Raw genomic sequence first — 23,653 nt, forward strand, 5'->3', positions numbered from 1 at the left:
ATCCAAAGAATGTGTGAATATGACAAATACCCATTAAGGAAGTGCAAATTAAGACTACAGTGAGTGTGTTAGTTCCACTGGTTTGCTATAATAGTGTACCATTAACTGGGTGGCTTATAAACCACAAATTTATGTCTCATAATTCTGGAGGCTGGGAAGTCTAAGATTAAGACACCAGTGTGTTTGATGTCTGTTGGGAGATGCTTCCTGGTTGATAGATGACTGTCTTCTTTATGTGTCCTCACATGGCAGGAGGGACAAGGGCACTGATCCTATTCTTGAAGGCTCCGTCCTCATGACCTCATCACCTCCCAGATGCCCCACCTCCTATTAGGTTTCAACATAGGAATTTTGGGGGGACACATACACTTTTTAGCAGTTAGAGACTATTAATACTGTATACCTGTTAAAATGTCTGAAATTTAAAGGACTCATCATGGGAACAGCTAGTACTTTTCATACACTGGCAGTGGGTATATAAAGTGGTACAATAATTTTCGACAATAATTTAGCACTTTCTTAAAATGTTAAACCTCTACCATATGGCCTAGTTATTCCATTCCTACATATTTAATCAAGGAAAATGAAAACATCTGAATACAAAGCCCTGAACACAAATGTTCATGTTAGCTTTAGTTGTAGTAGTCACACATACATAACCCCAATATCCAGCAACAGGTGAGTGCATCAACAAATTGTAGTGTATTCTACAGTGAATTTCTATTAAGCAGTAAAAAAGGAATGAACTTGATACATGCAACAACATAGATGGATCTTAAAATAATTATATTCAATTTTCTAAATATATCAGGAAAAAAGAATATGTACTGCATGATTCCACTTACATAGAATTATAAAAAATGCAAACTGATCTGTACTGACAAAAACTAGATCAGTGGTTTCCTGGGGATAGGGGGAGGCAGGAGGAAAGATTACAAAAAGGCAGAAAGGAAACTCACAATTGTGAATACCTTTATTTTGATTTTGGTGATGGTGTATATACACATGCCAAAGCTTGTCACATTGCACACTTTAAATAAGTGTATTTTACTATATTTCAATTAAATCTCAATAAAGCTGTTAAAAACTTAGAAGCTTTTATACTTGAAAAATATTCTAAAATATTCTGAAAGGGATTAGTGTATCTTCTTGGGAAAATTAAGGTAAGTTTTGTTTATTTTTTTGTTTTGTTTTGTTTTGTTTGAGACGGAGTCTTGCTCTGTCACCCAGGCTAGAGTACAGGTGCCTGCCACCATGCCCAGCTAATTTTTAATTTTTAGAAGAGATGGGGTTTCACCGTGTTGGCCAGGCTGGTCTCGAACTCCTGACCTAAAGTGATCCGCCTGCCTTGGCTTCCCAAAGTGCTGGGATTACAGGTGTGAGCCACCACGCCTGGCTTCAGGTGAGTTTTATTTCTTTTTAAATCTCTGAAAGAGAGCAAACTACAGATTTATATTGTTTATTATTGAAGCTAAAATAAGGCAAATTTAGCAAAATTTGTATAACAGCAAATGGAAATGTAAAATCAATGACCAAATCTGTGATAAAATTTTATTTTATTAAGCACAAACTTGGAAATCAGAAATTTTCCCCTTTGATAATATAATTTTACGTACCATCTGGCCTTTTTTTGTTTTGTTTTGAGAGACAGAGTCTGGCTTTATCACCCAGGCTATAGCGCAGTGGTGTGATCTTGGCTGACTGCAACCTCCGCCTCCCAGGTTCAAGCCAGCCTCCCACCTCAGCCTCCTGAGTAGCAGGGACTACAGGTGCACACAACCATGCCTGGCTAATTTTTATATTTTTTGTAGAGACAGGATTTCCCCATATGGCCCAGGCTAGTCTTGAACTCCTAAGCTCAAGTGATCCGCCTGCCTCGGCCTCCCAAAGTGCTGGGATTACAGGCGAGAGCCACCACACCCTGCCTTGAGAATGCTTTTTAAAATGTTTTTTTTCCTCCATTTCTCCTTTAAAGAATATTCAAGTTAGGAAAATTTTAGTATCTTTTATTTTATTTGATGAGAAATATTGTAACATTTTTTCTCTCCATTGGGGTGCAGAGAGTTTAAAATTGGGCAGATTTTATTCCTTAAAAAAAAAAATCTTTGAAACACTATTCTTACTCCCATTTTCCAAATTAAGCAATATTGAAAAAGCATCCTGTTGTGAAGGTCATCTTTTAGATAGTGTTCTAAACATCGTTCTGCCTACACAGAGTTTAAACTTTTGATTAAGGCTCGTTAATAATATATACTATTCAGGTTACTATGGACTCATTTTTTGTTGTTGTTGTTGAGAATGGAGTCTCACTCTGTTGCCCAGGCTGGAGTGCAGTGGCGCGATCTCTGCTCATTGCAAGCTCCGCTTCCCGGGTTCGCGCCATTCTCCTGCTTCAGCCTCCCGAGCAGCTGGGACTACAGGTACCTGCCACCACACCCGGCTAATTTTTTTGTATTTTTCGTAGAGACGGGGTTTCACCGTGTTAGCCAGGATGGTCTTGATCTCTTGACCACGTGATCCGCCCTCCTTGGCCTCCCAAAATGCTGGGATTACAAGCGTGAGCCACCACGCCCAGCCTGGATTCACTTTTTTTTTTTTTAACAAAAATTACATTCTTTCAGGATGTATATGATAGGAATAGAGTGTTGGCTTTTAAGGACGTCCCAATCTCTTGAAATACTCCCTTTAATATGGCCCTCAAGTATAACTTGACTGTCAGTTCAAAAAAAAAAAAACCAAATAGAATAATCAGATGTTATATAATGCATAGAACAATTATTCTTGTACTGTTGAGGCTTTTAGAGCCTCAAATCATTTTGTCATTTAGAGCCTGAAAATCTTAGTTGCAGTGCAGTTAGGCATTGGTCTTCAGGAGTGCTTAGTGTGTCGAGTGGAGGTGCCTGTTTCTTAGATAAGAGTAGGCCTGAGCTCTGAAGTGCTTTTTTTAAAAAAGAGATATTATTCGACTTAATATTCTGTTGTACTAAGTGATTCTGATCTGCTGTTAACCAAAAGGTAAGACTGGAATCCTGAAGACTTCTAAAGAACGTAATCTTAACCTTCTCCCCTACAACACTCCAGACTAGTAGCCATTACCTCATGCTTTTGCTTGAATCCGTTTAATGTCATGAGGTTTTCTTCATAAAAGTTTACCATTTCTTCAAGGTTTGTTGTAATTGTTGTAACTATTTTGTAGTGTTCTCTCACTAAGAATATTTTTTCTCTGTCACTTGGCCTAACACTTTTTGCAAAGCCCATCTTCTGTTAGCCTCCCTGCCATACCTCTCTGTTCTCACATGTACCTCCATTGTGGCCATGGTCAGATATGGAAATAATCAGTTTCTGAAATTCTGTTGGCTTGCTTTGAAGGTTGCCTCAGAGTAAGTAATAATACCTTAAGGTGAAGGTTAAGAAACTAAGCTCCAGGCCAGGCATGGTGGCTCAAGCCTGTAATCCCAGCATTTTGGGTGGCCAAGGCAGGAGGATTGCTTGAGTCCAGGAGTTTGAGACTAGCCTGGGCAGCATAGGGAGAATTACAAAAAATTAAAGAATTAGCTAGATGTGGTATTGCCCGCCTGTGGTCCTAGCTACATGGAAGGCTAAGGTGGGGTGATCCCTCTAACCCAGGAAATTGAGGCTGCAGTGAGCCGGATTGTGCCACTTTACTCCAGCTTGGGTGACAAAGTGAGAATCTGCTTCAAAAAGACAAAAGAAGAAATGAGCTTTATATCTATTGTCCACGTTAACATGGGTGATGTGGTTTGGATATTTGGACCCACTAAGTAGCATGTTGAAATTTGATCCTGAATGTTTAAGGTGGGGTCTAATGGGAGGTGTGAGTCTGGCACCTCCCTTCCCTCTCTTCCTTCCTTTGTTGCCCTGTGATCTCTGCCTGCTAGCTCCCCATTAGCCATTAGTGGAAGCACCCCGAGCCGTTCACCAGATGCCCAGTCTTCCAGTGTGCAGAACTGTGAGCCCAATAAACTTCTTTCTAAAATAAATTACCCAGCTTCACAAACGGACTAAGACGATTATATGTTCATATTTGTCTACTAATTTAGGGATTGCATTGTCTTTGAGAAAACCCCTGTTCTTTTTGAATCTCTTCTCTTCCCTATCCATAGCATGTAATTTTTAGAAGCATTTTACCAGTGCCTAATGAGAAACTCTTAAAACAGTGTATTTTCTTTATCTACTCTGGATTATGGTTAAAGTTTCTGTTTTCTGTGCCTGTTTCTCTTTATGATTCATCTCCTCACTTTGAGACAGGAGAGCATCCATTTTAAATTGTGAGCATAGGTAGACAGAGGTTTCTTTGCATGACAGGTAAAATATTCATGTTTCAACCTAGTCATGTATTTTGTTTCATCATAAGACACCTATGAGTAACAAACACCATGCAAAGTAGGTAAATGTAAAATGAATTTAAATTGATAGTCAAATTAAAGCCTAAGGTTGATCTGCTACATGAATAGTAATACATGACCTTTGCTGTTAGTCAACTAATTAGTCCATAAATGGGTAAATAATTCATATTAAAAAGGGTTGCAAATAAGATTCAACTTTATTTAGACCAGTCACATGTTTGTAGGGCATCTTGAGGGAATAAGAGAATGGAGTAGAGTAGGAAGAGACTATGCGGTCTGATCCCTGGGATTCGAAGAGTCAAGTTTGCATCAACCAGGATTAGAAATAGAAGAGCCAAGATGGTGACTTGCCTTTGATTGTCAGCACCTCATACTATTTTATGTTCTCAGATTCCTCTAGTCCCAAATTTTTCTCTACATAAGATGTAAAGCCTTAAGTAGCAAAATGGCTTATTTGTACAATAACCTTTTAAAGCTAATAGAACACAGATGTGTTGATGACCCATTGCTCTCAATGTAACGGCCTATGCCTATTTGGGAGTGGGAGGCGGGGAGGGGAAAACCAAGAGCTGGTCAGAATTTGAAAGGATGTGTCTCATAGCTGTGTGACAGGATTTGAAGCAATTTACTTACTTATCTACAAAAAACTTTTTGTGGAATTTTGGGACATTTTTACTTCTGCTATAAAAAGAGAGGATTGAAGTGAGGTTTGCAGGTGTTTCCTTAGGAACAGGACCTGTACTGTTGTTTAGCTTTGGTCACTGATAGATGTAGACACTTAGTACAGCAGCCTCAATGTTTTATTGTGTTACAAGGGCACCAGGACCTTGTTGACTATTGATAGTATCCCTAGATTGTCATTTTCAAAACTGGTCCTCAGGCAAACAGTAGTTCTCAGGAAGCTTCCTTGGAAGAAAAAGAAGGAGATCTTAGTCTGGTCTAATAGCTTGGAAAATGAAACCTACAAATATCCCTCTCTTGAAGATTTTGCTTAAGGTTCTGAGTAGTTCTGCCATGAATTAGTTTCACTTTATTTTATCTGATTTCACTGAAGCATCTTTGATTGAGACACGCTTCTTTGTAAACCGTAAGTATTGTGGAGCTCACTTTGAGAAGTGTCTGAGGCAGTGTAAAAGGCGAGACTGCCAGAGTCTGACAAAAATAGGGCAGTTCTTCAAGGTTTTGTGGGGGTGCGTATAAATCAGGATGCCTTTTGGCAGCATCCCCAAGTAGATGTGAGAAGAGTTGAGCTGAGCTTTCTGAACCCTCAGTTGTTCATAAGTCAAGTTTTGAGGAAGAATTTTATTTAAAAAATCTTGATTGAATGTCAGCCGTGCAATATACTTAATTGATTTAATTAGAATTCTGTTTTGCAACTTTTCCTTAAAAACTTTTAAAAATTGTCTGCAGGGATCAACAAGCATTTTCTGTAGCGTCAAGTAGTATATATTTTAGGCTTTGAGGGCCACATACTATCTCTGTTGCATATTATTAGTCTCTGTTTTGTAACTCTTTTTTTGTTGTTGTTGTTTTTTGAGACAGAGTCTCACTCTGTTGCCCAGGCTGGAGTGCAGTGGCGCGATCTTGCCTCACTGCAACCTCCACCTCCCAGGTTCAAGCGATTCTCCTGCCTCAGCCTCCCAGGTAGCTGGGATTACAGGCGTGTGCTACCATGCCCAGCTAATTTTTTGTATTTTTAGTGGAGACAGGGTTTCACTGTGTTAGCCAGGATGGTCTCAATCTCCTGACCTTGTGATCCGCCTGCCTCGGCCTCCCAAAGTGCTGGGATTACAGGCGTGAGCCACCTTGCCCGGCATTGTAACTCTTTGAAAATGTAAAAGGCATGCTTAGCTCCTAGGGGGCACAAAAACAGGCTGCTTTGTAATTTGATGACTGTGGCCTATTGTGTTTCTCAATATGCTCTTCAGTTCTCTAAAATGTTCACGAGTGATATTGTGTGTGTGTGTGTGTGTGATTACTTTGAAAATTCTTGATACAACAAAAATAAGTTTCTTCATTAGAAGACAGAGTTCATTTTGGACTTTTATTATTTGGATTTTAAAGTGACAGTAGTCCAATTTGAGAAGTGCAGAGAGTGAGCCTGGAGGTAAAGATGACTGGACCTCCCATCTTTGTGGTGGTTTTCTCCTCTTCCCTCTCTCCCACACTCCCTCCACTTACCCCTTGGACCAATCACAGAGGTGTGTAAGAGTGTGGTGAGAAAGTGAGGAAGTCTGTTTTCAGAAGAATGGCGATTAGCACCATAAGGACACCGCAAACTCACCGCTATAATTAATGTCCTAGCGGGAGATGTGGTTTGTAGTGTTTTCCATATGTCTTGGCCCTCAGAACTCCGTTTTAAGGAGGATCTTGCCTCCAGGAATTTACTTTGAGAAACACTAAGCTATGGATTAAATGTACATTTTACTAGCATGACATTTAAGGCTTGAGCCAATCTCACCCCACCCTGTCTTTCCAATCTCATCTTTCAGAATTCTGTTTTTCTTTTTGGAAACAGAGACTCGCTCTGTCGCCCAGGCTGGAGTGCAGTGACGTAATCTCAGCTCACTGCAACTTCTGCCTTCCACGTTCAAGTGCTTCTTTTGCCTCAGCCTCCCAAGTAGCTCAGACTACAGGTGTCTGCCACCACACCCGGGTAATTTTTGTATTTTTAGTAGAGATGGGGTTTCTCTATGTTGGCCAGGCTGGTCTTGAACTCCTGACCTTGTGATCTGCCTGCCTCAGCCTCCCAAAGTGCTGGGATTACAGGCGGGAGCCACCTCGTCCAGCCCGTCTTTCAGAATTCTGTGTGTTATATACTTCAGCTACTTAAAAGTACTCAGTTTCTAGATACTAGGTTTTTTTGCAGTGCATCTTTACCTTTTCTTCTTGGCTTTTTTTGTTTTAACAAACTTAGGAATTAAAAACTTCCCTTTATATCCAAAATTTTAAAAATCCTGTAAAGAGACAAACTTTTCTGCCGTAACCTTAGTTATTCCCGCCACCACCCCTTTTCCTTATCAGCATGACTTATGTTCATTGCACTTTCTTCCCTTCCTTTCATTTTGTAGCTTACTTCAGTGGTGTTGCCTCACCACCAGCTCACTGAGAAGATTCTAATTAAGCCGTTCCATTTATGAACTAATTGTCAAATTTATGAAGAGTTTCTAATCTTTATTTTTCTTGACTATTCCGTAATATTTAATAACATTGATTATGTTCCCTTAACTGAAGTTCTCTTTTACCTTTACGCGGGGACCAGGTTCTTCCCTTTTTTTGCAGACTCCCATTGCCTCCATTGGCATAACTAGTAAAAGTAGATCCATTAGAAACAGCACATGAACTTATCTTACCATTCATGGATGTTTCACTGTAGTATTCTCTTTGTGGTATTTTTCTTTCCTTTTTTTTTTTCTGTATAAAAAAAGTTTGAATTTTATAAGGCAAACCACAGTCAAAAAATTGACAGAGGTAATCACAGATTAAGCATGTTGAACCAGAATGGCATTTGCCATAATTCCATAATTTCATGTTAGTAAAATTATTTTTGATAACAATAAAATCTCCTTTTTTTGTTTTGTTTTTTTTGTTTGAGATGGAGTCTGTCGCTCAGGCTGGAGTGCAATGGTGCGATCTTGGCTCACTGCAACCTCCGCCTCCTGGGTTCAAGCAATTCCCTGCCTCCTGAGTAGCTGAGACTATAGGCGCGTGCCACCATGCCTGGCTAGTTTTTGTATTTTTTGTAGAGATGGGGTTTCACTATGTTGGCCAGGCTGGCCTCAAACTCCTGACCTCAATTGATTTGCCCACCTCAGCCTCCCAAAGTGCTGTGATTACAGGCGTAATCCAATTGGTTTTCATTTAGAATGAAAATTTTATTTAAGAAATCATTAAATGAAATTGGTAAACAATAGACTTCAAAATTTACCTTATGTTTTAAAGTATTCAAAAAAACAGTTCAATAATAAAACAGTAATTCTACGGTCAAGGATTCTTCAGCACCTGTAATATGTTTTTCCAATAATAAAATTTTCAGTATTTTTTAATTAAAAAAAACCCTGGATGATTGTAATATCTTACCACTGAAATTTTTTGGGTTTATCCCAGTAGTTTTCATTCCATGTGACCATCTCACTCCATCCTCTTTCTTGACATTTGGCACCATCTGGAGACATTTTTAGTTGTCATAATTCAAGGAAGGGTGCTACTGGCACCTGCAGGGTAAAAGATAGTGATGCTGCTACATATTCCTACAATGCACAGCGCAATCTCTCCACAGCAGAAAATGATTTTGCCCAGGATGTCAGCAGTGCTGAGATAGAAATCCTATTTATTGACACAGCATTCCTCTATTTGGATGAAAAGCATATGGGCTATTATTTGGCAGGCTTTACTATTTATTGTGTTTCTTTAGAGTATATCATCTTGTTTTATGGCTCCTTAAGGTGCAGAAAGTCAATGATCAAGCTTTAATTGCCAGAGAACATAATTTTTAATGTTTTAATATTCTGTTTAATAAAGCGAAATTTATTTTTACTGTTGAAAGAAGCTATTTGGCAAATTACTTTTACAGGACAACTATTGTTCATGATTACCTTGAGGCTCTAGTTACTTTTTCAGGAATTTGTATTCTAAACATGAAGGAAAAGACGAGGAAAACCAGAGCTGTCACCCTGCATTCATCATAAGCACTGTGAGATCTTTGAACTGTGAACAGTTACATCCAGTAGTAGAAGCCAGTAGAATGCCCAGTGCCTAGAATATAGTAAGCTTTCAATAAATCTTCAGTGGGAAGATGGATAGTTGTGCACTTTACCTGGTGTACTTGCAAAATTTGTGCTTTGCACATTGGGTAACATGCCTGATCATTCATTCCTAGGTCATTTTCAAGTTTGCTCTCAAAGCCTCAGTGGAAGTCCCATTTTCCCTCCCTCTGCATTTTGTGTACTGTTGAAGGTTGAAGTCTTCTTTCTAAGGAAATAATAGTAATAGCTCGAGGCTACTGACACTTGCTTTCTGTCAGTTTGTGGGACTAACTTACTTTAAAGTGTCCCCCTGCCCCCACCACCAATATGAGGCATTACTGTCTTTATCTTACAGGCAAGAAAACTCAGGCTTAGTGATTGACAGACCCTTAGTAACAGACCCGGATCTATTTCACACCAAAGCTATACCCCTAATCACTAATGGTATGATTTTGTCCTCACAAGCTAGGCTACGCAGATTTGAATCCTCACTCTTCAGTATCATCTTGGGAAAGTTACTTAACCTCTACCCAGTTTCTAAAATGTACATAATAGTGTTACCCTCAAGGTCATTGGTTATGTTAATACATGCTTAGAAGAGTACTGGAAGAGTGATTGCTTAATTTTAGCTCGTTTAATGATTGTAATTAAAATCTTTGTAGAAAGCATTTGTGACTGCCTCGGATATTATCAAATACCAAGTTTGTGTCCTGTTTTACCCGAGTTGTCATGAAAGGGATAGAAATGTAAAATATGGATCTTGCCTTTAAAGACTTTGTAGTCTATTTGGGAAGACAAGAAAAATAAACATGAAACCTGACAAACACAATGCAGTTACTGCTAAATGATGTAATAGAGACTACAAATACAAATAGAATTTAGTATCCGGAAATACACTTAATGGCTTAAAACTATTCAAATATATAGTAGCTCTTCAAGTTTTGTGCTGGGAAATTTTGTGCCAGTTTTGTCAGGATATTGGCCTTCTCTTGGCTTTGCTTTTGTTTTCTTTTTCTTTCTTTCTTTCTTTTTTTTTTTTTTTGAGAGGGAGTTTCACTCTTGTTGCCCAGGCTAGAGTGCAATGGTGCAATCTTGGCTGACTGCAACCTCTGCCTCCTGGGTTCAAGTGATTCTCCTGCCTCAGCCTCCCGAGTAGCTGGGATTTCAGGCATGCGCCACCATGCCTGGCTAATTCTGTATTTTTAGTAGAAAGGGGGTTTCTCCATGTTGGTCAGGCTGGTCTCAAACTCCAGACCTCAGGTGATCTGCCTGCCTCAGCCTCCCAAAGTACTGGGATTACAGCCGTGCGCCACTGCGCCCAGCCTGCTTTTGTTTTCTTATTCACCCTGAACTCTATGTTCAGTCACCTGACTTTGCAACACCTCAAATCCCTCATCATGTTACCCTCTCCAGACTGCATCTCTGGTACCCAGCAGTTTGAGAGTGTGGTCTCCCTATTCCCTCCCTTGGAATGTTAGTGGGAATCGGCACCATTAATTTTGGATTCCAACATTAGCTGGTCCTTTGATACCAATCTTCAGTTGTTTTATTTGTCCATAGTTAGCTTCCTTTTCCATACCCTGGAAGGTATTTCCAGTATTGTTTTCTTATCCATTAGACATCATATGGCCTCTCATTTTACGAATAAAATAGAGACTTTCATACTTGACTCCTGCTTATGTCCTTCCCCCAGCTGGCATCTGTTAGACTTCTTGCTGAAATTAAAGTGACCTTGACTTCTGTGGCATTTCACCTTTGATTGCTCCCTTCTTTCGAGGTTGTGTCTTTCTACAGCACCTGAGGCTGGTTTCAGTTCTTCCTCTTATCAGTTCTCAGTTTCCTTTAATACATTTTCTTCTTGACTCTCCTGTCAATGTGTTTTTGTTCTGGGAGAGTCCATTTACTTCCATGGTGTTGTTTGCCAATTACATACTAGTGAACCCCACCTTTTCAGCCCAGACCTCTCTCTTGAACTATGCATAGATACTTCCAACAGCCTACTGAATACTTTCAACTTGGAGGTCCCAGGGGCACTTCAGAGTTGACTTTTGTCAGCAGAACCTAGTAATAATATATACCCACTTCTCCCAAAACAAAAGATACATAGAGTTATTTTTCCTGTCCCCTACTATCTTCTGTTACCTTCTTCTTAGTGTGAGAGCCTTTTTATAAGTTTGTCTTGTCTTCTCTGCTTTTGAATCCTTTCTCTAGAAATAACTAAAAAGTAAAATTAATTACGTATTTTTAAAAAACCTTAATAAGATCTCTCATTGCCTTTAGTTTAGATTGAAAATTCAGTTTCTATAGTATTGATTTTCTGTAATGGGCTTGAGAGAAAATTGACTGGTGATCTTGTCCCAATTCACAAAGTGATGGATTTTTTTTTTTCGTTTTGTTTTTCTCTGGATCTTTAAAGATTTTACTACACGCTACCACTTTTTTTATACTTAAAGGTTTAATCATAATGAATAACCATATAACAATACTTCCCCTAAAAGTGCTTCAAATAATTTTCCAAGAGTTTTTTAAAAAAACTTTTATTTTAGGTTCAGGGTTACATGTGAAGGTTTGTTACATAGGTAAACTCATGCCACGGGGGTTTATTGATTATTTCATCACCCAGGTATTACGCCCAGTACCCAATAGTTATTTTTTCTGCTCCTCTCCCACCTCCCAAGCTCCACCCTCAAGTAGACTTCAGTGTCTGTCATTTCCTTCTTTGTCTTCATAAGTTCTCATCATTTAGTTCCCACTTGTAAGTGAGAACATGCGATATTTGGTTTTTTGTTCCTGCGTTAGTTTGCTAAGGAAGATAGCCCCCAGCTTCATTTATGTTCCCACAAAAGACATGATCTCATTTTTTTTAATGGCTGCATAATATTCGGTGGTGTGTATGTACCACACTTTCTTTTTCCAGTCTGTCACTGATGGGCATTTATGTTGATTCCATGTCATTGCTATTGCAAATAGTGCTGCAATGAACATTCGTGTGCATGTGTCTCTGTGGTAGAATGATTTATATTCCTCTGGGTGTATACCCAGTAATGGGATTGCTAGGTGGAATGGTAGTTCTGTTTTTAGCTCTTTGAGGAATCGCCATACTACTTTCCACAACAGTTGAACTAATTTACGCTACCACCAACAGTGTATAAATGTTCCCTTTTCTCCACAACCTCTCCAGCATCTGCTATTTTAGTAATAGCCATTCTGACTAGTGTGAGATGGTGTCTCATTGTGATTTTGATTTGCATTTCTCTAATGATCAGTGATACTGAGCTTTTTTTCATATGCTTGTTGGCCACTTTTCATATGCTTGTTGGAACACTTTTGAAAAGTGTTCATATCCTTTGCCTACTTTTTAATGGGGTTGTTTGTTTTTTTTCTTGTAAATTTAAGTTCCTTATCGATGCTGGATAGTAGACCTTTATCAGATGCACAGTTTGCACGTATTTCCTCCCATTCTGTAGGTTGTCTGTTTACTCCTTTGATGGTTTATTTTGCTATGCAGAAACGTATTACCACTTTTATCATCACCTGTTATGGGGTAATATTTGAAATAGCATAAACTTTTATACTTAGTATTTAAGTATACAAATGTCCAATTTTCAAAGCCTTTCATAGTTTGACTCTATCATTGTCAACCTTATTCACTGCCGTGGCTCACCTTAGAATCTCACAAAATTTGTGTGAATTCCTGACTGCCACTGTTCACTATAAGAGCTTGGGCATGACAATCAAAATGGTGTTAGCTGTATAGCAGTACTTATCTTTTTGGATTATGAGGATTAAATAAAATAATGGAGTTAAAGTGCTTAGTTCAAGGCCTGGCACATAGTAAACACTCAAGAAACATAAGCTGCTCTTGTTTTACTGTTGTGTCTGCCTTACTCCTTAGCCTGAATGTGCAGTTATTGATGCCTTTATTCACACTATTATCAGGCCCTGTAACGCCTTATGCTTTCCTCCTCCCACTTCCTGTGTCTACTTCTTGCTCAGAATTAGGGCTTCTAAGAACTTTTCCCAGCATGTAGTCCTTTACCGTCTACCCCTGTCTTTACATAGGCGTTCCCTTATTGGTGCTTTTTGTACATATCTCTACTTGGATTATTGCATTTAATTACAATTTGGACTTTGAGTTTCTTTTCAGTGGTAGGGATTAGTTCTCAGTCTATTTATATCCTGGTATTACTGCCCTGCCTTGGAGCTAACAGGTTTTTTCAGTTGGTAAATATAAATGCTGTTATTAGGTTATCTCATTTAATCCCCTCAGCCACCCTGTGGTAGGGAGGTGTTATTATCTTCAGTTTCCAGTTAGGGAATCAGAGGCTGGTTGAGGTTAAATGATTTGCACCGGGCTACTTAGTGTGTAAGTGCTGTAAACCTAGAAGTCCTCACATTTAATAACGTATTACTATTGTATAGCTATGCTCTTATACCTGATATTTGTCTTTATAGTATCAGTAAAATAACATTTAAGTTTGGGATGTGTAAGACATCTCAAGAATTGGGATTCTGCTTATTCAGAATTGTTATAGTTTCATCTGTGTAGAGCTTGCTTTCTTTTTACTATATAATATTGCTTAGCAAAACAATTGAGTATGTAAATACATTTAAGATATTGAACTTTGTATAGACCATTTGCTCAATAAATATGTAGAGTTGTTTTTACTTGAAAGAATTAACATTGTATTTTTTTCAAAATTCAGATTTTCACCGATTTCAATTACTTTATTAAATTTTATTTATTTAATAATATCCTTGAGATAATTATGTATTCGTATGTGAACTATAGGCCTTTCTTGGTCCTTATAGGATTGTCATTTTAGGATATGTAATAATAAATTTGGATGGCCTAAGGATTTGTTACAGCTTTTGTATTCAATGAAAAACATTGCTTCCGATAGCTGGGGTAGGGAAACTGAGGAAGGGAATTACATTATTAAACTACAAAATTACTGCATTTTATTAACTTTATAATATTTTAGAGCCACATTAGCAGTGTATATGTTGATTCTAGTTATTCTGGAAGGTGTAATTGTGGTTTGAGTTACATCATAAATTCCAAAGAATGAGAGACAGTTTCTTATTTTTAAAGAACAAGGAATAGAATTGAAAATGAGCAGTATTTATTGTATCATTGTATAATCTTCCAATTTAATTTATGGGTTTGTTTTTGTTTTTAAGGTTTGCTTATTTAAAAAATATTTATAAGCATTCCTCTCATTACAAAGCGTAGTAATGATGAAAGATTTCATCAAGAATTTCACCTCTGTAACAGTAATATTTGTATTTGTTTTTAGGGAAGCTATGCGAAATTATTTAAAAGAGCGAGGGGATCAAACAGTACTTATTCTTCATGCAAAAGTTGCACAGAAGTCATATGGAAATGAAAAAAGGTAAGATTATTTTTCTGGTGGATAGTTAATTGTAGTTACCACATGAATTTGCCAATTATGTATTAATATACATGTCAGAGGATGGCTTCTATTACTGGGTTCATTTGCTAGTACAAAATAAAAAATAGGGGATTTGTCTCCTGAAGGGGAGAAACAAAGTGAATTGTGGTATACTGTTAGGAATAGATAATTGGTGCTGTGAAGAAAAGTCAGCATGGAGACAGAGGACCTCTCAGCAAGGCAGTCTTTACTTTCTGCAGAAAGGGTGCCCCTTGCAGATGGAACAATGGAGAGAGCACACTTGAACAAAGGAAAAGCAGACATATTTGTCCCTTACGCATTTGGGTCATCCTTACTGCTGTGTCCTGCATCCATTGGCTGGAGCTGGACCTCACAGTATTAAACTGATACCTGATTTGCTAATAACATAAAACTTTCCTAAATACGTTAAGTGCGAGTGAGAACAAAGAAGAGAGGAAGTTGCTTACAAAAGGTTTAAGAAAGCAATAACATTTCCAAATAAGGAAGGGGCATAAGCTATGAGCTAAGACTTGCCTGGGCCTGCCCAGACATGCCTGAATAAGCCAAAGCAACTAATTGGGCTAAAGTGTAAGAACTGATAGTTGATAGGAGGCTTTAGAGTAAGAAGCTATGATTTCTAGTGTCTGTTATTTTATTTTCAAACCAAGACGAGTTTTGAAGGTGGAACTTTTCTACTTTCTACATACACTCAAGCCAGAAGGGTAATTTAATGAAGGTCATCTGGTTAATAAATCCCTGATCTTACAAAATGAAATAATCCGCAGTTTTTCTTTTGGGCTACATAATGTTCCCGAAATACTTATGTGATACATTAGCTTATTCACAAAGAAGCTTTCTTTTTGGTGGAAAATGTAGTTTTTTACGCAAATGTGACCCCAAAAGTACCGTTTTGAAAAGGAAAAGGCTGAATAAGCTCTTGATCCTAAAACTGTCTTGAGCTTAGGTTAATTGAGCTATGGAATGATTATAAAGAAAACTCCTGGCCCTCTCTCTTGATCCTATTCTTGTTTGGGTTGCTGTTAAGAAGAAACAGCAAAACTGGGTTCATACTCTCATACTACTTGAATGTGGACTCAACAGAAATTACCTATAAAGTAGATTAACCAAAATTAAATTACAACAAGGTGATTTTTAAAAAATTATTTATTGTGGTATTCTATAAATTTCCGCATTTTTTATGTTTAATTGGGGACTTTCATTGTTGTTTCTTCACTTGGTTCCTGGAATTTTCTTTGAATAGTTTCTTGAGTCTGTCTTTCAAACAGCATTTTTTGGTTAAGCATTCCATGGAAAAAGCCTGCTTATGGAGAAAGGTCAAAGGTTTTTTAATTGGCTAGAAAGGTACCCAACTGAAGAGAAAAGGAATGAAGACTAAGGTTTTGGGATTGTTGTGAAAGGAATGAGTAGAATTCTTAGAGATTGTGACATAAAGGAAACCTCAGCTTATGCTTAAGAGAAGGGAAATGTAATATGTATGTGATTAAATTAATTTACATGTTAAAAGAGAATTTTTAGGAAGTTCCTTGAAGCTGACTAGATCTGAGCTGAAAAGAGGGGTAAAGCTTTCTTTTTTTTTTTTTTTTTTTTTTTTTTTTTTTTTTTTTTGAGACAGGGTCTCTGTTGCCCTGGCTGGAGTGCAGTGGTATGATTTCCACTTACTGGGCTCAGGTGATCCTCCCACCTCAGCCACCTGAGTAGCTGGGACTACAGGCACTCACCACCATGGCCAGCTAATTTTTGTATTTTTTATAGAGACGGGGTTTCACTGTGCTGTCCAGGCTGATCCCAAACTCCTGGGCTCAAGTGATCCGCCTGCCTCAGCCTCCCAAAGGATTACAGGCATGAGACACCGTGCTTGGCCAAGAAGGTAAAGCTATTTAATTGGTAGTTTTAATCCTCAAAGATGAACAAGTGAAAACAATATTTAAGATTCATACTGCCAGGTACTGTTATTCAGGCTTACTAAATTTCTGATTATTTTATCTTACTTTACTAATACAACTTAAACACTGATTTAGGGTTAAAGATGGGAAGAAGTTGGTGTTGGTATCTGTAGTTTGGGACATAGCGTACCAACTCAAATTAGTGGTCCTTTTTTTTTTCCCACGAAGTTGATATTAGAAATTCAGTATTTTTTTCATTAATAAAATTTAGTGTGTGTTTATAGCAAGTTTTCTGCTTTTTAAGCAAAACAGAAAAAGTTAACACCCATCATTATGGAGGAAGAATCTAAAAGGCCAGCTGTGCACCTCATAGTGAATCCGAGGTAGAAACAGTTTCATATTGGCTCCAATCATGAGCCAGACATGATTCCAAAAGTGCTTTATAAATATTTTAAAGTTGTAATCCTCGTAACAATTTTGTAAAGTAGTCATGTTATGATCCAAATTCTGTGGGCAACGAATCTGAAAATCAGAGACTTTAAATGTGTCCAGGTTGACATTAGTTAGGAATCTGTGGAGCTAGGGTTGGAACTCTTGAGGGCCTAATTTTAAATATTTACCCTTTTTACTACCCTAATTGCCATACCATTCCATTTGCGTTTGAGTGTTGGTTATCTAGAGCAGGGATTGAGGAGGAAAAGATCCTTTAAATACTTAAACTTTGTAAACTTAACTTTGCCTAGGACTAACCCTTTTCCATTACCTAGGTGAGATTGGGCTAGCCCAATTGAATTATGAATAGATGTGTGTTTATCATATAGCTTCAAATTTAGGCAAGCTGCTTTTCTTTTCTCTGGATTTTTGAAGATGCATTTTAGTACAATTGAATTCACTTATTCTTTATTTCTGATTGGCTATTGTGTGCTAGGTTTTATGCAAAAGGACCTTTACTAGGAGTTTTAAAAGTCACTGTGTCATTTAATACTGGGATGTATAACTGAGGCCCATTGGAGATAACAAAAGGGGAAGACCTATTTAGAAAATTGTGTTAAAGTCCAGATAAGGTTCCTGTTTGTTAGTTACTGTTAAAAAATACGGCCCGGCACGGTGGCTCATGCCTGTAATCCCAGCACTTTGAGAGGTCAAGGTGGGCGGATCACCTGAGGTCCGAGGTGCCACTGCACTCCAGCCTGGGCGGCAGAGTGAGACTCCGTCTAAAAAAGAAAAAAATCCAACATATATATAGAGCTGTAGTGGTTTGTCAAGTTAAAATGGAAAATTTAACCATATCTTTTATTGTAGTAGCTTTTATTTTTCTTTTTTCTTTTTGAGACAGAGTCTCGCCTTGTTGCCCAGGCTGGAGTGCAGTGGTGCAATCTTGGCTTACTGCAACCTCTGCCTCCTGGGTTCAAATGATTCTCCTGCCTCAGCCTCCCAAGTAGCTGGGATTACAGGCACCCACCATCACGCACAGCTAATTTTTGTATTTTTAGTAGAGACGGGGTTTCACCATGTTGGCCAGGCTGGTCTCGAACTCTTGACCTTGTGATCTGCCCGCCTCTGCCTCCCAAAGTGCTGGGATTACGGGCGTGAGCCACCACACCCAGCCTATTTTCAATTTCTCTGTATTATTTGGGCATGGACTAGCTGGTCTAAAACCCCAGTCAAAAGAAAGCTTTAACAATCTAAGCTTTGAAGTCCTCTAAAAAATGAACAAAAATGATGAAAAGGCCAGAGTAACTACTTTCCTATATTTTTACTGATTTGTATTGTTAAAAATTTCAAAGTAGACCTGCATTACTTTATAATAAAGGGGAAACCCATTAAATTTACTTGATTTTTTAAAAAAACAGATGTTAGTAGTAAAGGACTGCTAATGCTAATCTAGCCCTCTGGATGTCTGTCAAACTGCCCTGGATTCAGAGAAGTGTTCTGGGCTCTTACTTGGTGGTGGAGTGCACAGTGGGAAGAGGATCTGTCTTCTTTCTTGCCGATCCTGGTTCAGGCCTTTTTGAAGAGTTGCAAAGGCGTAAGGCGTGAGGTTACCTGGGGGCATGATCACAGTCCTCTTGGCTGTGTCTTTTTGGCATACAAAATAACTCCAGTGAGTGATGCTTAAAAATACTTGGTTAGGAAATTTTATCTCCAAATTTAAAATTGTTCTTGATGTTAAATATGGTGCCTAATAACTAGTATGTGTTTGCATGGCACATCTAGTACCCCATTTATATTAGTGATTAATTTCTCGTTAAGTAAGATCTTAGGTTAAAGAATAAACTTTTTAAAAGATTATTTTATCTAGAGCTTTCTCGAAGGAAGTAATTAAGCACTAGCAGTAATGATGCTGTTAAAACAATGAACAGTAAAGTCATTTAGACTGATTCTGAAGTCATATTGAGATTTGTGTTAATTGGCCAATTGTGGTATGCAAAAAGTTCCTAAATATGGTCCTTGTGAACTGAATAATCATCAAAGGTTAGTGATGATTCTGCAAAGGTAGCAAGATAATGCAAGTATCATGAGTTTGGATTCTGTTTAACCTAATTTATTTTATATATTGGAATGGATAAAAAGCCTTCTTTGAATCTGTAAGGCAGTTTTCAGACATCATCTCAGGATTTGAGGAAATCAGTGGTTGAAACAGTCTCTGAAAATAAAGACAACTGTGAAAGGAGTAAAATTTTAAATGTGTGCATATCGCCACCAAGTGGCAGAGAAAGTATTGTTTGTTATAGTTGATAGAGCTGCTAGGAAAGATGAGAAAATAAAGGCAACGTGTTTTATAGGATATCTTTTTATAGCAGCAGTTAAATTCTGTAAGCTAACCACTTTTCAGACTTTTCACTGAGTGTTTGATACATATTGACCAACTGCCCAAATTTTTAAAAATCGTCAGTTTCACACACCTGGCCTAAAAAACACCACATAAGATATATTTTAGGCCAGGTGCAGTGGCTCATGCCTGTAATCCCAACACTTTGAGAGGCCAAGACAGGAGGATCCCTTGAGACCAGGAGTTCAAGACCAGCCTGGGCAACATAGTGAAAGTCTGACTCTGTCTTTAAAATTAAATAAATAAATAAATAAATAAATAAAGATGTATTTAAGTTTTCTTCTGTTAATTTGGTGGCCTTTTATTTTTACCCCACTCCCTTTAGTTTCTTTTGCGTGTATTCTTGCCTTTTTTTTTGTATATATGCTGACTTTTATTCAATCACTGGATTTTTACGAAGTATGGGCAACAACTTGATTTGTTTGCCGTATTTTAGGGGATGATGATATTGGGATGTTTAAGGTATGATTTTATCAGCAATATAGAAATAATTTGAATGTTTAGATTATATTGGATTTGCTACTTCCATCATGGCTTTTTGAAATAATTTAGAGTTGACTTTTTTTTTTTTAAAGACTCAGACTATTGAAAAGTCTTCATTTTTCTTATATTTATTACATGATTGGAAAGCACTTTCAAGATAGACCCTTGGTCAGTGTTTTGAATAGAGAATTTTTTATCAACCTGATTTTTACCATTTCATGCATTTTGTCACAGTACTTTTGAGAAAACCAGCACTACTCATTCTTTTATCAGTTTAGCTCTCTTTATATTTTTCAGATGTGAAATTAAGAAGTACCATTTATGGTCCAGGCGCGGTGGCTCACGCCTGTAATCCCAGCACTTTGGGAGGCCGAGGCGGGCGGATCACGAGGTCAGGAGATCGAGACCATCCTGGCTAACATGGTGAAACCCCATCTCTACTAAAAATACCAAAAAAAAAAAAAAAAAAAAAATTAGCCAGGCGTGGTGGCGGGTGCCTGTAGTCCCAGCTACTCAGGAGGCTGAGGCAGGAAAATGGCATGAACCTGGGAGGTGGAGCTTTCAGTGAGCGGAGGTCGCGCCACTGCACTCCAGCCTGGGTGACAGAGCAAGACTCCCTCTCAAAAAAAAAAAAAAAAAAAAGTACCATTTATGATAACTCATTGAGATTTGACTACTGTATTTGGCATATAGGTTGCGCATTCCCAATCCAAAAATTCGAAGTGCTCCAAAATCTGAAAACCCCGAGTGCCAACATGACCCTGTAAGAGTCTTGCTCTGTCATCCAGGCTGGAGTACAGTGGCGCTATCTTGGCTCGCTGCAACCCCACCTACTGGGTTCAAGCGATTCTCATGCCTCAGCCTCCTGAGTAACTGGGACTACAGGCGTGCGCCACCATGCCTGGCTAATTTTTGTATTTTTAGTAGAGACAGTGTTTTGCTATGTTGGCCGGTCTGGTCTTGAACTCCTGGCCTCAAGTGATCTGCCTGCCTCAGCCTCCCAAAGTGCTGGGATTATAGGCATGAGTCACTGCACCCAGCCTGGAGCATTTTAGATTTGGGATGTTCAACCACTAAGTATAAATGCAAACAATCCAAGGTCTGGGGGAAAAAAATTCAAAACACTGTTGGTCCCAAGCATTTTAGATAAGGAATACACAACCTGTACTAAAACACAGCTCTTTTGAGTTTTATAGCTGATACACCAATTTACTAAGGAGTCTTAACATCAATGTTCAATTAAAAAAACAGGAGATGTGTTTCCAAAATTGATGCCTTCTCAACCTCCTGAGAGTGTGCCAACCTAGGTATTTGACTCTGTGCCATAGTAAGCATTGGGTAGCTCCCAGCATTAGAAGCCAGAAAGCTCCCCTTTGTAGACTTGAACTGAACCCACTCCAAAACTAGCCCAGCTAATCCAGGCTTCCCTCCAAATTTAGAGTGACCTGGAACTGGGCCCACTAACTTGGCTGTGACCTTTATATCCTTGGCCTCAGTGTAAGTATACAGGCATGAAAACTGCTCTTTTCTATTGGATTAGATAAATGTGAGAGGACTACAGAGACTTCCCTCCTCCCTCAGTTAAATCCGTAGGGCCTCCTTGGTCTACTTGTCCACTACCTCTGGCTTCGCTGCCTGTTAATCCCCCTCTTGCTCTCTACTCCAGCCGCTCTGGTCTGTTGGTTGTTTCCCCACTGTTGGTCACAGTCCTTCCTATCTGAGAACCTTTGCACTGGCTCTTTCCTCTGTGGAAATGCTCTTGCCCCAGGTGTCCACATGGCTTTAGGTCGTGACTCAAAGTCACCTTCTTAAGGAAACTTTTCCTGACCACTTTGGGCTGTCCCCATTTCAAGTACCCCTTGCCTGCTTTATTTTTTTCTCCCCATACTTATCACCAGCTAATGGAGTACATATGCATGTTATTTCACTCATTTATCTGTTTTTATTATCTCTCTCCTATTAGAGTGTAAGATCCATGAGGAGAGGAATTTTGTCTAATTTTTTTGTTTATTTTTACTGCTATATCCCCAGTATCTGTTAACACACTCAGGATATAATAAATAATTTGGAGAATTAATGAATATTAAATAAACCCAGCTTACTTCTTGTAAGTCATATGTAAATTGCCTCTAAAGTAGTCTGGTTAGGGTTGAGCAAAAAGTAGGTTCCATTAATATATTTTCAGTCAGTTCAGTAGATAATATTGTAGAGGCTGAGGGGGAAGCAAACAAGAAGTAGATACTACCACCTTCAGGAAGACCTGAGCACCAAATCCAGCCTGCTGATGTCTGCTTGTGTGTGCACATATGCACATAAAGTTTTTTTCTTTTAGTCTGCACGTTGTTGGCCTACAGAGTGTTAATAAGTGTAAATTAGTTGCCAAATTTAAAAAAACAGTATTTCATATAAAATTTTATTTCAGTCATCTATTGAACAATTGGAGGACAGGACCAACACTAGGCCTGCATGCCCATAGTTCAGCCACGTGAGTGTGAGTGGGTATATATACACCAGTGGCTGATTATCATTGCATTTAAGCTCTGGGTTTTCTTATACTAGGATTAAGAAAAGTAAGCCATTTTCTGTACTAATAACAGTACAAGAAGTGAGAATGACAATGGAGGCTGTGTGTTTCAAGAAAGAAGAGAAGGAAACTACTTCTTTGGGTAACTAAAGGATATTCCTAATTTTTTTTTTTTTAAGACAGAGTCTCACTCTAACCCAAGCTGGAATGCAGCTGCACTATGACAGCTCACCACAGCCTTGACCTCCCAGGCTTAGTTGGTCCTCCCACCTCAGCCACCAGAGTAGCTGGGACTATAGGCGCCTGCCACCACGCCCACTGATTTTTGTATTTTTTGTAGACATGAGGTTTAGCCATGTTGCCCAGGCTGGTCTCAAACTCCTGGGCTCAAGCAGTCCGCCTGCCTCTGCCTCCCAAAGTGTTAGGATTACAGGTATGGGTCACCGCGCCCAGCCTGGATATTCCTGTTTATTGTACACGCCGTTCACCCATTTATATTACTTATGTGGCTACTATAGTTAATTCGAGTTTTCAGGCCCTCTAGAGAGATATGGCATAGATGTTTTAAAGTATGTACAAGTCAACATTATAATTGAGCAAAGGTGAATTTACACCCTATATAAGGACTGGATTGATGGTCTGAACTATGTAAAATATGAGCCTTGAGCTAGGCTTTGCGATAGATAATATTTTTAATTGCTAAATAAAAGATTATAAGAAAATCATTCTCAGAAGAACTTGTGAAGGTGGTTTTTGACAACTAGCAAAACAAACCTGTCATATTCTGTGAGTTGAAAGAACACAGTGTATTGTTCTTTGAGCATGAGATATTTCTCAGATATCTACAGCGCACCAGGTGTTCCAAGTGTGTATAAAATTCAAAGATATATAAAACACAGCACTGCTCATAATCAGGAGATCCATGTATTTTTGACTCTTTTGCTTAGTTTTATTAATATTTTGGATGTTTCTACTATGGACAATGCTCTAATACAATTTTCCAGGTTAATTACCACATTAAGTTAAATGCAGTATCCATAATAGTAATGTCACTCATTAATGATTGTGTCATTTTGAATAGGCCTTAATTAGTAATTACAGATTTTTGTGGTGGTTTATCATGTTTTGTAATATGTTAGAGTACACTGGATTTGCTGAACTCTGGTAATTTAGAACTCTGAGCCATACAAAGAGAAGTTCTGTACTCTAAAAAGTATTTAATCTAACTGTATGCATAACTCCAATATTTTACCTGAACAGATTTAGTCATTGTGGAAGTCCCGATTTCTGTCCTGTGGGCATGATTATTTGCATTACAAAAGGCTTCACCAAAATTTTTCATTGGGGAATAGGTGCATTTCAATATGATTTTGTATTCAT

At 38.4% G+C, this 23,653-nt stretch overlaps 1 protein-coding gene across 7 annotated transcripts in view; it reads left to right on the forward strand.

Moving 5' to 3' along the window:
- RBPJ (recombination signal binding protein for immunoglobulin kappa J region) overlaps positions 1–23,653 on the forward strand; it is a 115,625-nt gene that overhangs the window by 72,423 nt on the left and 19,549 nt on the right. For all 7 annotated transcript variants that reach the window (XM_001166354.7, XM_054682815.2, XM_517135.8 and 4 more), the window contains one exon: positions 14,413–14,508. In XM_001166354.7, the coding sequence (XP_001166354.2) occupies positions 14,413–14,508 (96 nt within the window). The remainder of the gene's footprint in view (positions 1–14,412; positions 14,509–23,653) is intronic.

Source organism: Pan troglodytes, chromosome 3 (genome assembly GCF_028858775.2).
Source record: "Pan troglodytes isolate AG18354 chromosome 3, NHGRI_mPanTro3-v2.0_pri, whole genome shotgun sequence".
In the NCBI taxonomy this organism is placed as follows: domain Eukaryota; kingdom Metazoa; phylum Chordata; class Mammalia; order Primates; family Hominidae; genus Pan; species Pan troglodytes.